This window comes from Plectropomus leopardus, chromosome 24 (genome assembly GCF_008729295.1).
Source record: "Plectropomus leopardus isolate mb chromosome 24, YSFRI_Pleo_2.0, whole genome shotgun sequence".
Classification (NCBI taxonomy): domain Eukaryota; kingdom Metazoa; phylum Chordata; class Actinopteri; order Perciformes; family Serranidae; genus Plectropomus; species Plectropomus leopardus.
In genome coordinates, this window is record NC_056486.1 from 7,123,492 (window position 1) to 7,141,109 (window position 17,618).

A 17,618-nucleotide genomic window follows, 5' to 3' on the forward strand; every position below is an offset into this window, starting at 1 on the left:
GACCCCAGACTTACAGGTAGATCCACCACTGCCATGACAATTTCATTTATTGCTGGGCTGTCATATAAACAGTACATTAGTGTATACATTTGGGAAGTTCAGGTATTAAAGTGTGTAGGAATAGCTTATGTATAATTAACTTTTATACCAATTTTTACCAACTTTTAACTGCATTTACAAGAATTTATTTCTGTAAAATATACCAGAAAATTTGTTAGACAGACATGGTTGTCATTCATTTGGAAGTGTGTTATAAATTAAAATAAGGTCTTGGCACTATTTGCACAAATAACAGCTTGCAGAAAGATTAGAGTGGCATTAATGTGTATTTGCGAATTTGCACATTCAATATGATTCAAGTCAATTTATTTAACTGTCAAAGAGGGAAATTTGTGTTGCAGCTCGTGTAAAAACATAGGAAAAATGCACAAAGCACAAACATTTATAACACAGAAACACGACATTTTACATCAATGTGTGTAACACATTGTGCACAATAATAACAAAAATAATGGGGCCTAAAATAAATAGCGCCTGTAATAATTCAGTGAGTGTTAAATATGACTTACATTTCCTCATAAGGTAACCATTTACAATGTCTATATCACCATCAAAAGGTCATGACAGTCACAATAATGCAGCATCAGGACCAGTAACATGAAGGCCAATGCTGCAATATAGCACACAAGTGCAACAAGTACTCTAACTGTTACTCTCACATCAGCATCGTCATCATCAATACTACAGTCACAATATGTATTGCTACTGTCACCCAATCATCCACAGCAACATCATCAATACTACAAATATGTACTGTAGGTCACATATTGGATTCTTTATTTGTTTATCATAATTGTTTGTTGGCTAAATTCGTATTGATTTCTCATTAGTACTTGTTCTTGTTTGTAATAAATACAATAAGTATATATTATAAATATATATAAATTATATAAATACATATTTGTACCAGGTTGATTGGTGACTCTAAATTGCCCTTAGGTGTGACTGTGAGCGTGTATGGTTGTCTTGTCTGTATGTGTTGGCCCTGCGATGGTCTGGCGACCTATCCAGGGTGTACCCCGCCTTTCGCCCAATGACGGCTGGGATTAGCTCCAGCCCCCCCGCGACCCTCACGAGGACAAGCGGTTACAGAAAATGACTGACTGATGATGACATATTTATACATTTATTATTTAGGGGGAAACTTGCCCAGGGCATTGAATGAGCTTTGTCCTGCACTGCAACTGTGCGTCGTGGTAAGTTATTTTTTTAATCTATTATTGAGTTTAATATAAACTCCCTACGCAAATCTGAGGTTCATATTATCATCATGTTATTAAACGTATAATAAGATTCCCAAAGTCCTTTGTCGCGAGGGCAGAACGGTAGTCAGCGTCTCGGGTCTCAGGTTTCAGTGGAGGGGCCTCCTCTTGAATGGGGCCGAGTTACGTGGAGGTGGTGCGGGGGGAGGAGGAGGAGGAGGAGGAGGAGAGCTGGAGCCTGCGGGGATCACGGATCTTTTGTCCTCTTGTTCGGAATCGGGACCCCGGCACATGGGGTCAACACGGGCTGTGAATGGGCTCCCACTGAAAGACTGCCTCGGACGCGGACGCACGCAGACGCCGATGAGAGCGCGCGCTAATTAGGAAAACCTGGTCGAGCAATTAAGCCGCGAGAAGAGAAGCCGCGCGGATAGGAGCGCACAAGGTGGGTGTTTGGCAGCGAGAGAAGTTTGTGGGGACACTTAAGCTTATTTTAAGAACTTAATTAAACATTATTTGAGTTGTTTTGTCTCTTAGCAGTTGTGTTAAAAGTTAGTTTAAGTTTGCAAAGTGAGTTCCACGTAACGAGTTTTGGATCTGCGCGTGCCGGAGAGTGGTGAGTCGCTGCGAAAGTCTTATTTTCGTCAATTTGAAGCTCAATTTGAGGCTCAAAGCAGAACATATAAACTTGTAATACTTATAAAACTCACTTCAAGTACTGCTCAACATGTTACAAGGTCATAGAGTGTGATTAAACTGACAAAAATGCTTCTTTAAATGCCACAGGGGATTTAACAACTGCCACATCAGAGTGGTTAAATGAACTCACACCACAGACTCCAAACGTTACAGTGATTTTCCTTTGTTTTTTTTAATGAGAATTTCTCCTACTAATGGTGGTTTTAGCCTCTCAAACTAATTGTGACTCCGACTCTTTGAAATGATGGCTTCATCTTCTAATTCACCGGATTTTTGTTTCGCCACTGAAGCTTGGCAGCACTTTGTTTTCCTGCAGGAATGCCACAATTTCCAAAACAATTCAGTCTGACTCAGCAAAGCGTGTTCATAGCCATCAACAGCTCTGCTTAGGATATTTTAAACCTTCTTTTTACTGCTTATTTGGAACAGAAATTTGCACCAGCATTGCGGGTAAACTCTTGCTCCCTTTTGGAAGGTATGCAAACTCAGAAACAGTCATTTTTGACTCCACAGAAGAGCAGTGATTGACATTTGTAGGTGCTGTATTCTCCTCTAGTTGCACAGACTGCATGGGGATTTCATGTGCCCTCTGTCTGCTCCCTGAACCCTAAAATCCAGCTCTCTGCTTTTGGTTAAGCAGGAATGTTCGCTCGCCTTCGCTTTGTCCAGATCCTTTGCCCAAAAAACTCCTCCAACCCCCTCCATCTCCTCCTGGAGCCGAGTGACTCCTGAAGCAGAAAAGCCATTAAATCAGTTGAGCTGGGTTTAGCCCACATGAGCAAATAAGCTACTGTTTAAAAGCTGTCTTTGGTTAGCTGTTGGGAGGGTGGCACTGCAAAAAAAATGTTTATCTGAGCTAGGAGACCAGTTTGTCTAAGTCAAATAGTTATTTCTTTTCCTTTGTGTCTTTGTTTAGAGAGGAGGATTGAGGGCATTTAACAGTGTGTTAACAAGACGGGCTGTAAAAGTTCCATCTATGTACATTTGGTTTGTCCACTGTGGGAGGAGAAACTTTTTTTGTAAGCCCTGCACCTCTGGGAACCTTTCATGGGCCTTTTAGCAAGAGCTAAACTCTTCCTTGGAGCTGTGACACCTGCTGTACACAGCTTTTATCACAGTGAACACCAGCTAAGAATCAAAAGTACACTTTGACCATCTGATGGCGCACAGCCAGACTCTGAAATTACAGTAAGTTTTTGGCCCTTGTGCCAAGAGTTGGTAGACTGAAATTATTTACCAGACAGAGGAAGCAGACAAGAAGAAGTATGATGCCCAGACTCTGATGTTTTATTGTGTTTTAAGGGGATGGTTCATCCCCAAATCAAAAACATATCAGTCTTGATTGTTTTGGTGTTAGTTGACAAGTGTTGGAGATTTCGGCTGTAGAGATGTCTGCCTTCTCTCCAGTATATGGCATTCGGCCTGCGGTGCTCAAGGTGCCCAAAAAATGCATTTAAAGAACTCAACAGCAGAGTGTTTTTTCAGAAATCATGACCTGCTTGCTTCTGTGTGGTGACACGATCGATGATTGTAATTTGTCAGAAATAATAGTTCCTACATGAAACTGCTCATAACAAGAAACGTGTGTGATTCGTCGACTAGTCGATTAAAAGTTGCTGCTCTCATTAGTTAACACCAGAAAAACAAGTCAGTTAAAGTTATTAAAATCATTACTTCATGTGATTAGTTTCACCCCCCCCCCCCCCAAAAAAAAATTGTTTCAATAAGTGTTAAGTAAACTTTTAAGTGAATTGTTGACTCACCAGTTGTCTCACTGTGCAGAGGGGGTCATGAAGCCGAGTGCCATCTAGTTTGGTTCTGTTCGAGAGAGGGCAGACATCTCTATGGCTGATGCCTCCAACACTCTGCAACTTAGACCAAAACAATCTAGTCTGAGAAATGGAGAAATGGCACAACAGGTTAGAGGACATTTTTGGTGGAGATGCTATGTGTACTACGTAGTGCGTTGTTAAATGTGACAGTTTGCTTATTTTCTTTGCAGCCCTAAAGTTTGATTAATCTCATGCAAGAAACAGCATGAAAGCACTTAAAAAAGATGGAAAGATCTCAGCAGAATAAAAAAAGGTCAAATTGAATTTTATGCTCTTAACTGGAGCTTTGTGGAGAATTGATCTGTGTGAAGTCAGGTAAAATATTGCATTTCTAACCTCTGTGTTTGCAAGGGCAAGTGTCGTGTAGGTTTTCCAGGTGTGTTCAGGTGACTGCAGAGTGGTGATAAGTTTGTTTAAAGGTTGATAAAATGGCACAAACAGAGGTAGAACCCCTTAGAGGTCAAAATCAGACATCAGCCTTTGGTTTCTTGTTTTGTCAGTTCATCAGGTTTTATGACTATACTGATATTAGTCACGTCCATTAGTGGTTAGACTGCTGCGGATTCAGGGCGGTAATGCTTTGCATTTCTCCAAAGATGCTTTTGGTCAGTGTTTTGCATAAAGCACAGTTTGAACCGGAGATGGCTGAATATCAGATCACAAAAAGAGTTTCAGTGGAGGAAACCAAACCCGGTGGTAACTGGGGCACATCATGTTTAAAGGGACAATTTGCCTCATTGGCTTTTAAATCTGACTTTTTAGCTGTGAGAAACCAAGATATCTTTCAGAGTGCCTTTTAATAACGTGTTATCGACCTCTTCAGAAGCACCAGCGGCCATTAGGAGGGGTCTATAATTGTATGAGGGGGTAAAACAGATGTCACCTCACAGCTGTACTTGTTCCCAGTTGTCTCAGACTTTCTTTCAGGGTCACAAAGTTGTCCGTTTTCTTAAACAATTACCCATTCCCACAGCCAGGAATCAACAGGTACATGTAGGCACAATATTATGTCCCTGTAGTGGGTGAATCTCGCCCTTTTTTTAAAACCTTTTTTTATGAAAGAAACTTCTCCGATTTACTTTTAGATCCGAGAAGTGTTTCAAGGCCTATAATTTTCACTGTCGGGATCGACTCAAGACACGCCAACTTCTAACATGTGTTCATAGCTCTGGTGCAGCTGATGAGTCTTTTAAATACCAAGGTTTCATTTTTGGTAAAACATATTTCTGGTCAGGCTCAGGCAAGTCAGCCTCAACATTAGTAAGCACCTTAGGGTGCCAGTTTGGAAAATTTTGCAAAGGAATGGATGAGTAACCTGGCGAGGGAGGGCCTGCATCATGCACTAATGTGAGGAGACATGCCTACAGATGCTTGTAATGGCTAAAGTCTTGTCCTGTTCCAATGAGTCATGAAATTCTGGTTGTTTTCTTTGCTACACCCTGCTCACTTAAAGTAGAAATGTAGAGAAGGTAGGTTCAATGAGTTCTTTAGGTCTTAGGTTGTTGAAATGGATTTGTTTTTAAGGGATGCAACTTGTGGATTTTTCAATTGTAAGTTATTTTCTTTTTTAATCAGTTGGGGGTTTATTGGTCTATAAAATGTCAAAAAAAGGTAAAAGATATCAGTCGGTGTTTCCCAAAGTCCTGTAAAGTCCTATAATGTTTTATTTTATCCACAACCCAAAGATATTCAGTTTTCTGTCATAGACGAGTAAGAAACCAGGACATGTTCACATCTAAGAAGCTGGAATCAGAGAATTTTGACTTCTTAAAAAATTGCTCAAACTCAATCGGTTATCAAAGTAGTTATTGTGGCAATAATATCAGATTTTTTGATTGTTTTATTTTTTTAAATTTATGTGAAACAGCTGACATCCTGGGATGAAAAACAAATTTCAGAATTTTTACTTGCAAAGAGAAATCAAATGTATTTGGAGTATAATATTTCATTTCAGCACTTAGTTTGCTTCAAAGTGACCTTTTCAGCCTAAATTGGAAAAAGAAACTTAAGAATCTTATCCTGATAGGTAACTAAACTACCGTGAAAAGTCTGACGTTGCCCGAATTTCATTCCCAGTTTGCTGAGGTCAATAATTTCAATAATTCTCAATAATTTGCATGGCTACACTGCATCAATACACAAACACCAGGTGTAGATATTAAATATTAAACTTTTGGTATCCTACTAGAATGATAAAGTCATTGTTTATCTCCATAAGGAAAATAAACAAATACAAAAGTCATGTCATCAAAAAAAAGTAAACAAGCAAACAAAATAAAAACTGCTATAATATTTTATCGTGTCTTAGGTATAGTGAAAATATCTATTTGTGGGGCCTTCAGTAAATTCCAGCCATGACCATTTTGCCTCCAGAAATGAGTAAATCCAAATTTTCTATAAAAACTAAATGATCCACTTTAAAGGTTTAATAAATTATGTTTACTGAACTGTTAAAAGTCCAGCTCTCTTCTTTTTTTTTATGTCTGTGCCATGCTCAGGTATCAAACTGTGGTTTTAAAGAATTTAAAGGGCAGATTTCTGGCATTTCAGCAGGAAATAAATTCCTAACCCCATGCACTGCTTTAGTATCATAATTCCTGCAGTCCAAAGCCGCAGCAGGTCTCCTCACGGCTAGCTGCAACTTGCCAGCCGACACTTTGATGTTTGATTAAGTGGCTCGAGCTTAGCATGTCGGGGAGCTGTAAGAATGTAGGTTTACCAAACTGCAACCCGGACAAGTGCGCTCTCCCCAGCAAGTCTGATTCACAGTTTGTTGTGTAGTTTACGCGTGGATACCTGAGAGATCTGTGTCTGATTAAAACAATGCATGTGGCTGTGTTTGTTTCCTCGCCCTGCGGTAACCTTAAATACTTGCATGTATTTGCACTGTAATTGTTTAATGATTGTGTGGATGCTAGTTTGACGCATTTGTACACTTCCTATGAAACAAGTGAGAATCTTGACTAATGCCTGGAGGTGTTCTAAGTTCATAGACATTTTTCATTGTTGAATAATTGGCTGATTATTTTCTCCATTAATCATTTGGTCTTTTTTTTGCCCAAACAACAGTTTATATTCACACGTGAAAGGCTGGAAATTGGACACCTGGGGTATTTTTGCTTAGAAAAATGACTGAAATTATCCATCAAAAATGTATTAAAGTCAAAATAGTTGCCAATAAGTTTCCAATCAGCTAATTACTTTAGCTTTAATGTCAAACTGTGTCCGTTTGAATTGACTTAATGTGGCTTGTAGATGCTTTTCTGTTTGGCACTTTGTTCTAGTTTCCAAAGTTGAAGTAAATTGTTTGTGCAAGAGGTCATTTATTTGCAATGCAATGATAGGTCACTGTTTATTAGTTGCGCCATTAAATTGAGAAGGATTTGAAAAATGTATTTAAAGGCAATTTTCAACCAGCTTTGCATTAAAACAATGTGGAGTGTGTCACTCTCTCCCTTTTCTCCTTCGGCCAATATTGTCTCTTCCTTTCGCCCTTCTTTATCTTTCCCCTTTGCATCACCAACGTAGGCGCTTGCATGCATGCACAATATCTCACACACATGCATGCACACACACTCAACCACACAGACACACAGACACACACACACATCTATGGGTATTAGTATTATAAATGTAAGTCAAACATAACGTCTCCTACCTTTGTTGTTGTCATTGTTTTGTCTTTCTGGGCTCCCCCGTATCTCTGTGTTGTGTCATGTCTCCATTTGTTGATCACTTGTGTCACACAATAAAATAAACATGCTTTAGCTTGGCATGCAACTGTAGTAGCAGACACACAATAGCTGTATGTTTTCTACCTCTTGAGCAAAAGCGCCCTTTTTCCCTTTTTTTCACTGGTCATGTGGCACCAATTTTTTACTGCATTGAAAGCCTAGTTTAATGTGAGGACCCTCTTTATGTTGGTGAAATGCTTCTTTAATGTCTCATCACATCAATTTTCTGTCTGCTTTTTCATCCAGAGCTCATTTAGCTCCCCGGTCACCTCGTCACCATGAGTTGGAGCTTCCTCACTCGTCTGCTGGATGAGATCTCCAACCACTCCACCTTCGTGGGGAAGATTTGGCTGACGGTGCTCATCATCTTCCGCATCGTGCTGACAGCCGTCGGGGGCGAAACCATCTACTACGATGAACAGAGTAAATTTGTGTGCAACACGCAGCAGCCCGGATGTGAGAACGTGTGCTACGACGCGTTTGCTCCTCTCTCACATGTACGATTCTGGATCTTTCAGGTGAGCTACACATCATGTTCAAAATTTCTTTAAATGCAGTCCACAGAAAACAGTATAATGTTTCTTAAGTTCAGCTAAATGTGTCCCAACACGTTGTTTCGTCCAGGTGATCCTAATTACCACACCGACCATTATGTACCTGGGCTTCGCCATGCACAAGATCGCACGAATGGAGGACAGCGAGTACCGGCCCATCCGGAACCAGAAGAAGAGGATGCCGATTGTCAACCGTGGGGCCGTTCGAGACTACGAGGAGGCGGAGGACAACGGAGAGGAAGACCCCATGGTTGCTGAAGAGATTGAACAAGAAAAGCCTGACAAAGCAGGAAATGGTAAGGGGGGCAGTTTCTCGGGATGTCCCGGTCCAATCTCAGACATAAGATCAGGGGCCGAGCAAGGCTTTTTTTTTGGCTGATTGGGATCAGGAGTATTTAGCTCATAGAGCATCAGATCCTTTGTTTAATGTCAGCTGTCACACAGGTGTTTTTACTTTCCAGCAGAGAAACTTGGAGCACAGCATTCGTCATCTCTGCTCCATTAAGCCGTCTGTGTCTCCTCTCTGCTGAACTAAAGAGCAGCACTTGAGCCCCACCCACCACAAAACATCACACACCATAAATGAAAAAGCAGTCTGAGACTGTTTATTTTCATTATTTAATGAAGTTATGAGAGTCTCATGGTTTGCTTTCAGCTCGACATTTCTTTGAGCATAGGAGGGAGTAAAGAAGATGGTGCACGGCTCGTTACAGCCACACTCAACACTGCAAAGTGAAACTAAAGCCCTGAGAGCAAAAGCCAACATGGCTTATTTATTAATAAAGCGTAATCTGCCCTAAAACATGTGCAGATGACAAAAATAAACAACAGATTACAGATCATTCAGCTTACTGAGACACAGGCCGCACCGAAGTAACAACTCTTAAAGGGACATTTCATCAAGACAGTGAGGAGGCCATCAAGATTAAAGGGAGGTTTGTCATTTTATACTTTGTTTTGCTAAATAAATAAATAATAGGCCAGTAAAAATTTTTTTTAAAAATCAAGCAATATCTTAGATGCAGGTATTCATTTAAATAAATCTTAAGAAGCCTCAGCTGTAGTGTTCAGCTGTGTTATCTAGGAAAACAAAAGTATCAGGTCAGGACGTGATTCGTATATCCCTACAAGTTTCAATATTTTGTACAATAAGTCATTTCCCATTTTATGTTGTATTCTAACCAGTGTCTCTATTTTCAAGGCTCTGAGAAAAAGCATGACGGTCGGAGGAGGATCCTGCGGGATGGCCTGATGAAGGTCTACGTGTGCCAGCTGCTGTGGCGCTCTGGCTTCGAGATCGCCTTCCTTTTTGGCCAGTACATCCTCTACGGCTTTGAGGTGATTCCCTCATATGTCTGCACTCGCACACCGTGTCCGCACAGTGTGGACTGCTTTGTGTCCCGCCCCACTGAGAAGACCATTTTCCTTCTGGTGATGTACGTTGTGTCCTTCCTCTGCCTGCTCCTCACCATCTTTGAAATCATCCATCTGGGGATCGGAGGCATCCGCGACACCTTCCGCAGGCGGGCCACGCTCGCCTCACGCAACCGCCCTCCAACCTCATCTCGTGCCATGCCCACAGCTCCACCAGGATACCACGCCACCATGAAGAAGGAGAAACTGAAAGGGCTGAGGGACTCGCCGATGGGTGACTCCGGGCGGGAGAGTTTCGGGGACGAGGGGCCATCATCTAGGGAGCTGGAGCGGTTGAGGAGGCACCTGAAGCTGGCCCAGCAGCACCTGGACCTGGCCTACCAGGCAGATGAAGGAAGCCCTTCACGAAGCAGCAGCCCAGAGGTCAATACGGCTGCACAGACGGCTGCAGAGCAGAACCGCCTCAACTTTGCGCAGGAGAAGCAGGGGGAGGCAAGCGAGAAAGGTAACAAAGACACTGCTAGAAATACCCTTATCGAGTCAAAATCTTTGTAGAAAAGCATTTTTTACAAACAGTTATTACATAGGACAGTATTATACAGGAACACCACACCAGATATTTAGTAGATTAGATAGGAATTTGATGAGATTCAGTGTTTCAGGCCTCTTAAAGGTGCAGCGTGTAAGAGATTTAGGGGTTTTATTTGGTGGCATTCAGTGGTGAGGATTGCAGATTGCAACTAGCTGAAACTTTAGATCCAGATGTTTAGGAGGATTTCACTGGAAGCCAAGTTTTCTGCAGAGGTCTCTCTCTGTGTAAAACAAATGTACCAGGTGATTAAAATTGGTAAAATTTTAAAATAAAGATTTGCTACTTTTCTGGGGTTTTTTCTTATTAAAGTGAAAATGAATAAGTGGACAAAACAAACAAACTGAAACAAATTAATGACCATAGTTGCAGGTTCAAATTTTCAGATGCTAAACATGTGGAAGAAAAGTATTGCCAACCTTTAAAAAGATTTTTTCTCTAAGTGATTTTAAAGGTAAATAATTACTAAGAAAAAGAGAGGAGACTGTTTTTAAAGCCCTGACAAAGACTAGTAATGGTCTAAACATAATTCTTTCTCATTTTTCACATTTTTTGGATTGCCTGGATTTCCTTCCGGTAAACATTTACTACTTTTGTGTTTTTATAGCACTGAAAATAAAAAAATATTTGTGCTTTCGACTGTTCGACAGAGAAAAAAAGCCATATGAATCATGTAAAACAAAAACATTACTTACACTGCTAAACCATTCAGATACAAAGTGTCCGTAAGAAGACTATTGCCAACCTTTAAAAAATACTTCCTTTTTAATTTTTGGAACCAAGACTCTGTTTATCAGTCATTTATCTTTGTGGCTTTAGATAATTTTCTGTTGACAGAGTAATCGTTTCAATTCTATTGAACATATCCCACAAATATTTTACAAATGCAGGTTTAAAGTGAACACACATGCTGAATATTCCCGTGTTGTCTTCTCTTCTTGTAGGAATACATGCCTGAGCGTGCTTCCTGCCTCAAACGGCTGTTCTTCCATTCCTACTGGCCTTAAACACATGGGGGAAGCACATATGGGAGAGCAGTCAGACCACTGAGGGAGACCAAAGCGCGCGTGTGTGTGTGTCAGTGTGTGTGTCAGTGTGTGTGTCAGTGTGTGTGTCTGTGTGTGTGTGTCACTGTGTGTGTCAGTGTGTGTGTCTGTGTGTGTGTCTGTGTGTGTGTCAGTGTGTGTGTGCGTGTGTGTGCGTGTGCATGCGTGTGTGGGGCTGGGGATGAGAGATATATGCCTTTCAGTATTAGGGGTCAGTCAGAAAGAAAAGAAAAAGCTGACTGAGCTGTGTTGTGACAAATGGTTCATCTCCACGACTCTAAACTTGAAAGCCTTCCACATCTCAAGTTTCTGCTTGCTGACTTGCGTCCAAACCTTGACCGTGCCTTCGGCTCAAACCATGTCTACACCCTGTTCTTTGCGCCCACTCTGTTTTTGTGGCAGTGCAATAATCCTCGTCCATTTCAGACCTTGTCAGGATTATCAAAAGCTTTAACCTCCTCCGGCCAAGCGCACTTTTGTCGTCTTCCTCACAAAAGAGAAGCTCTCTGTCTAATGTCGCTGAAAGTTAATGTCTCACTTTGTCGAGGGTTATTGTCTTCAGAGGCGATCTCAAACACGGCCTTCGGTTATGTAATTTCTGGAGCGTGTGCAGCAGCGTTTCTTTGTAACCAGGGCGGCTTAACCTGCGCTAGATGAGTCATGTTTAATTTAAACAGATTTGATGTCGGGGATTATCGGTGTTTATAAGCCAGACGTCACACCATTTCAGAAATATTTGAGAGATATTTGAAGCCTGTATATTTACTTCAATCGGCCAAAATGTTTACCTGGGAAATGCTTGAATTCTTTATCGACAGGAAATGTTCCAAGGAATTTCCGAGAATCATTTTTTGTGTACAATCATTTGAAATACTCAATTTATTTTACCAGTAGAATATTTACTTTGTGTCCAGAAGGAAGTTTGGCACCACAAATGCCACTTTGTTCACACGACTGCTGAAAAGAAGGCTCTTGGTTGTAAGTAAATCTTTCTTCCCTAAATTATGTTCAAAAAAGAGAATCATTGGAAAGTTCATTATTGCAGAAATTTAAGGAAGAATTTGACATTTTGTGGGGGTTATATGTAAACCAGCTGGAAACATCTGTCTTCTGGGCTACCGTCAACAATGAAATTCCATCCTTGTCTTTTTGAAATTTACATTCTTCTTTGGTGAGACATATTTTCCATCCTTGACATGCACCACTACCCCTCCACTGCGCTGAACCATGGACGCTTTCATGTGTCCTGGAAAAAACACAACGCAGCTGAGGAGAGGATGACAGTTGGCTGCCGACACACAACCCGGTGCCATGTAAACACATAATCTTCTGTTCATGGTTCAGACTTTTGATCAATAGCTTTCAGTGTTCAAGCAGACTTCGTACTCCTTCACCGCCTGTCAGTTGGTTTTATGATCTTTGGCTGAAATGATGAAACTACAGTTTTCCAAAGAGCTGTTTGATGCTGTATTTTTGTAAACATCTCACTTCCAGTTTTGCTACTTGTTGCAAGGTACGACATTCCAGTTTGAATATTTCTTCAGTGGTTTATACTTTTTTTTTTTCTAGTGCAAGTTTTGTAGTTTTTGTAACTGTAGAGATTATTTTGTCTTCAGAGTAAATAAATATATTTGAACGTTATATTTTTGTCTTCGAACTCTTTCTGTGGTGAATTTGCTGCAAATATATGTGTGAATGGGAGAAAAGAATCAGGTGCTTAAACATTGAATTTGTTTGTGGTATTTAAAGAACATAGCTGCATTCAGATGCCTTTTACAAGCATTTAAACCTTTTAAAGGTGAAGCAAAAAGATTTCCTTCAAAAAATCTTGAGAAAAAAGGCAATGAGCAGCTTAATAAGAAACCTCCCAAAAATTGTAATAAGTTCCTAAACCGGTGGCAGGAAACTGACCTGAAAATTAGCTATAAAGATGAGGTGCGGTGCTACTAAATTGTCTAAAGCCTAGGGGGAATTTTTTGCACTTTTTTCAGGTTATTTGCTTGTTGTTGTTTTTTTTTACTTACCAGCTTATTTTCAGGTCATTTTCTTGTAGCTTTTTACTTATTTCTTGTTTTTGGTTGGTTTCTTTTAAAATTGTGCATTCCTAATTCCCACACTTTGAAGAAAAACCAAGACCAATTGCTCAGGTTTCAAAGAGTTAAATCAATGATTTAACATTCTAAAATGTACATCTCAATTACAGTAGTCGGACAGCTTGGCCTATACTGCCATCTGAAGGTTAGAATCACACAAGGAAAAGCAATAGAGTACTGGCCTTTCCGTATTTTTGATTACAGACTGTAGCTTAAATGACAAAAACATACAAAATTTAGTACGAGTTTTATAAAATTCACATTTTGCTTGATAATTGTACTCATAACTAATTTATTACAAAACATTTTATAAATGTATGCCTTTTATGCAAAAATATTAATTTGCAAAGCAGCTAGTAACTAAAGCTTTCAGATAAATGTAAAGGGTACAATATTTCTCACTGAAATGTAGTAGAGTGAAGTATAAATTGGCATGACAAGAACAGACTCATGTTTAAAAAAAAAACTCCAAGTATATAGTACATAGTGAATTCATAGTATAGCATGTTTAAAATACTACAAAAGAAGTCATAGAATAATATTTTTTTAAAAATTAAAAAAAGTCATAGTATAGTACATTGGGAAAACTCCAAACATTTTTGATTTATTATGTTAAATGCAAAAAAAAGTCATAACATGTCCAAAATACTGCAAAAAAGGCCTTAATATAACGTGATGAAAATACTGCAAAAAACATCATAGCGTTTAATGTTGAAAAAAGTTATAGTATAATATGTCGACAAAACTGCAGGAAAGGTCTTTCTCATCCCAACACGTTCCATGTATGATGCGCTAACTTTCCTCCTGCATTTGTTGTATTTTTCGGGATGGCATGACTTTTCAAAATGCACTTGTGTTTTGACAGGAAATGTACATTATGTGGTCGTGGTGAGGAGACGTGGCAGACGCAGCTGTGGAGAACGATGGTACAAGCTGCTGTGCAGCGTCTTCACTTTGATGTGAAGAGATTGGAGCAGACAGTGTGGTGGCTGAGATGCTGCCCTGTGGGTGAGAGATTTGCATTTTTCTATGATGCTCTTTTAATTGTATCTTATAATGTTATGAGACTGATGTCTGTTATAAGAAGGAGTGTTTCTCATATTCTGATGTGTCTCATAGAACCACAGGTAAAAAAAGACATTGGATTTTGGGGTGAACTGTCCCTTTACAGAGTCTGTTCCCCCAAATTTTAACACCTTACCACTAAAATTAATGCATTTGAAAAAATGAACAGGAACTTATTTCTCCAGAAATGAAGTCCATGTTACTTTATTGTCCTTTACGTTACAAAAATTGGAAATTTCCCCCCTGGCATTTTTGCAATGTAAAACAGACAATAAAGGCCACTTGACATATTCAAGAGCAATCTTAAAACCTCAGCACATGACACCAGAAATGTCAATTTGGCTAAAAAGCACATAGCTTAACATAAGAAAACTGATCCAGGTTTCAAAGACTTAATTTTGGTGAATTGTCCCTTTAAGCTTAAACAATCAGATACAAGTGCACTCCTCAGGTATTATGTTGGGCAAGGTCTCATACTTGAACGAGTACCCGCCGTCAGACGTTGTGGTGATCCTCAGCGACCTCATGGTTCCCGGGACCGGAGCGCAGCACTGTGTGATCCCTAGCATGGCGTTGGGTCGATCCCAGGCAGAGCAGTTACCATGACAGTAATAGAAAGTCAGCACCTTTGGATGGACAATCCAGTTGTCCCAGCCCAGCTCCTCAAAGCTGATGTCAATCTGTGCTCTGTTGCAGTCGCTGAGCTGAGGTCTGTTCTGTGGGGGCCGCTGCAGCAAGTCGATAGCTGAGGGAGACCAGGGGATGGTTAAGGGTGCGTGGCGGGTTGAGCGGACAGGGCCACGAGGCTGAGCGTTGAGGTGGAGAAAGGGTGTCTTGTCTGCTTCGTTGTTGAGGCACTGACAGGATGGGCAGCGGACCTGAAGCAGGAAAGGGCCCTCAGCCACAGGAGCCAGCAGGTTTTGATCCAGGTGGTAGGTGGTCCATCCGTCTGAGCTCGTCTTTGATGGAGCATCCGCCACCAGAAGAAGCTTCTGTGTTGAAGTGACAGCGAACAGCTGGGCAGAGGAGTTAGTTTGGGTTTCTTTGCCTGTGAAGAACCAGAAATGGGCAGATGTGACCAGGGTTTCCTGGTTGTTCACTGAGGGCTGGAAGTAATATGTGAAGTGGCTGTTGCTGAGATCTCCAGGTGATGAGTCAGTGCTGGTGCAGGATGAGTCTGCAAAAGTGAAATGAGAGAGCAGTTAGTGAAGGTCATTGCATTTTTATTGGGCAACTTCCGCAGTCTTTTTTTTTTTTTTTTTGACAAACCAAACATATACAAAACATAACTTAAAAAGGACACCACAGGTAAAAATAAATAAATTAATTAATTAAAATAATATATCTGGAAGATCAAGCAATTTAAGTGAAATGTACAGAAATGATAAATGATGCAGGCAAAATGAGGAACACAAGTAGGTAAATAAATAAATTATGAACAAGAAACCAAACCAAACAAAATATGCAACAAGAAAAATAAACATACAAATACATTCAGTCAGAGGATTCGGAAAGAAAGTGGCATAATTTTCCAAAAGCTAAACAACACTTTTATTGTTATTTATTAAGAAGACTGACTAAATAAGAGCCTCCAGTTCCAGGAGGAAAGATACAAACTTAGGAGTCGATTGAGAGAATTGCTGTTTGTGAATGAAAAATGTAGCTTTTAAATTAACAAAATTCATTAAATATTAAAGAGCAGTTTTGTCTGAATTTTCACAATAACAGGTGATATCCTTGAGGCTAGTCTTGCTGAGGTACAGATGGACTCCAGGACATTGTGACATCACTGTGAGTCAGAGGAGTGCTTTTCTTTGTGTTGTTTTGTGTGTCTTGGTTGTAATTCTCTGTCTCTTATTATTTTGTCTCTTTTTATTGTCAATTGTGCCTCTGCGGTTGTTATGTGGTTTTTGTTTTATCTGTTAGTCTCTCTGTAGTCACTTGGTGTCTCTTTGTGGGGTTTTTTTCCCATTTTTGTCATTAATTAACTTTTTGTACTTCATTTGCATCTATTTGTGGTTATTTTGAGACTTTTGTTGGTTGAGTGACATTTTGGAAGTTACAGCTAGGGCAGCGTGTGACATTTTCGGCTCCTGGGTCTGTGTGACACAAGAGCACTTGCTTACACTTACGATTATTTGCAAAAGTTTATATAAAAAACTAATATGAAGTGCAAGTATTTGGCTTCATTTGTTTCACATATGAAGTAAGCATTTAGTGAGTTTGCTATCAGTAATGTGATGTCAATGTTAGGATTAGCAAAACGATAACTATGTGGAAAATCTGACAAAAAGGCAATGTAATTTTAAAGAAAAAAATTAAATTAAATCTTAATTTACGCACTCTAAAACATAAAGAGAAAATATTTCAAATTCATTTTTTAACATGATTAGGGCCATTTTTGTGCTGTTGCAAGAAAAATATAATAAAATTTTGCAATCCAGGAGTGTAATTCTAAATAATTTTTAGTCTTTAAAAAATCTGACTCAAACAAAAAAAAAAAAAAAAAGACACTTTTTAATTAAGGATCCAAAATGAAAATATAGTCTTTTGGAGTGAAACTGTGCACATGTGAGAATATTCTAATTAGGTAAAAATAACACTGATAATAACAATAACAACAAAGCTTCTCACCAGAACTGGGGAACAGAATAATTTGAGACATCTCCTGGGTTTGACTGGTTTGATGGTTAACCCACGCTGTCCTGCTTGTCCTGGGGGCCCTCCGGGGTGCATGCCTTGCTTCTGGCTGTGCCGTGTCCCCGTTAGAACCCTGCACTGTGGTCAGCGGCGGCTCCTCTAGCCCGAGGCCCTCCAGGAGCCGCTCTCTGAACCAGGACAACACCGCTTCCCGGGACAGCTCCTCTCCCCTGCAGGTTTGTGTCAGAACATTGATCCACAGAGGGGCCAGGATGATTAGAGCACAGGACATCGTGACCGTACTGTAGGACAACTGCTTGACACTGTTGGGCGTAAAATACCTTCAGGTGTAACAACAAAAAAGTCCAAAATGAAAGTGCAATTAGCTCCAGAAAACTGATTCTCCTCTGTGACTTTCTGTATTCTCACACATATTTGATCGGCTCTGCAGCTTTGAATCTGAGCGAAGTCTGCAAGCAAAAGCATGTTGCCAGCACATAAATGGAAGATAGCAAAGAACGGCCTTGATGGCTGGGAGGTGGCATTATCTGTTTCTGTGGCTGTTTCACACAGTATCAAGAGAATGTGTCCGCATGTTGCAGTTTCATCTTTTGTGTCCTCCAGACTTGCTTTTGGTTAGAAATCAGCCACTGTCACACACTGTAAATGTACATTAATAATGTAGGAGTGTTACTTATGCACACTTTTACTTCATCATATCTAACTCACA

The 17,618-nt window shown here is 40.1% G+C and overlaps 2 protein-coding genes across 4 annotated transcripts; one reads left to right on the plus strand and one right to left on the minus strand.

Annotated features, from left to right (window-relative positions):
• The first annotated feature begins 1,496 nt into the window (after positions 1-1,496).
• On the plus strand, positions 1,497-11,167 carry LOC121962702 (gap junction gamma-1 protein-like). Of its 3 annotated transcripts, none has more exons than XM_042512953.1 (5): positions 1,497-1,707; positions 7,774-8,045; positions 8,152-8,377; positions 9,283-9,960; positions 10,989-11,167. In XM_042512953.1, exons 2-5 carry the CDS (start codon positions 7,806-7,808, stop codon positions 11,000-11,002), a joined length of 1,158 nt encoding a protein of 385 aa, XP_042368887.1. In that variant the 5' UTR covers positions 1,497-1,707; positions 7,774-7,805; the 3' UTR covers positions 11,003-11,167. The 3 variants fall into 3 exon arrangements, with proteins under 3 accessions (XP_042368887.1, XP_042368888.1, XP_042368889.1); XM_042512954.1 differs by lacking the exon at positions 1,497-1,707 and adding an exon at positions 1,725-1,878; XM_042512955.1 differs by lacking the exon at positions 1,497-1,707 and adding an exon at positions 5,278-5,343.
• Positions 11,168-14,676: 3,509 nt separating this feature from the next.
• Positions 14,677-17,603, minus strand: inha (inhibin subunit alpha). The gene is made up of 3 exons (XM_042513454.1): positions 17,599-17,603; positions 16,883-17,229; positions 14,677-15,425 (listed from the first exon to the last, which is right to left on the minus strand). Exons 1-3 carry the CDS (start codon positions 17,601-17,603, stop codon positions 14,677-14,679), a joined length of 1,101 nt encoding a protein of 366 aa, XP_042369388.1.
• Between the last annotated feature and the right edge of the window lie 15 nt (positions 17,604-17,618).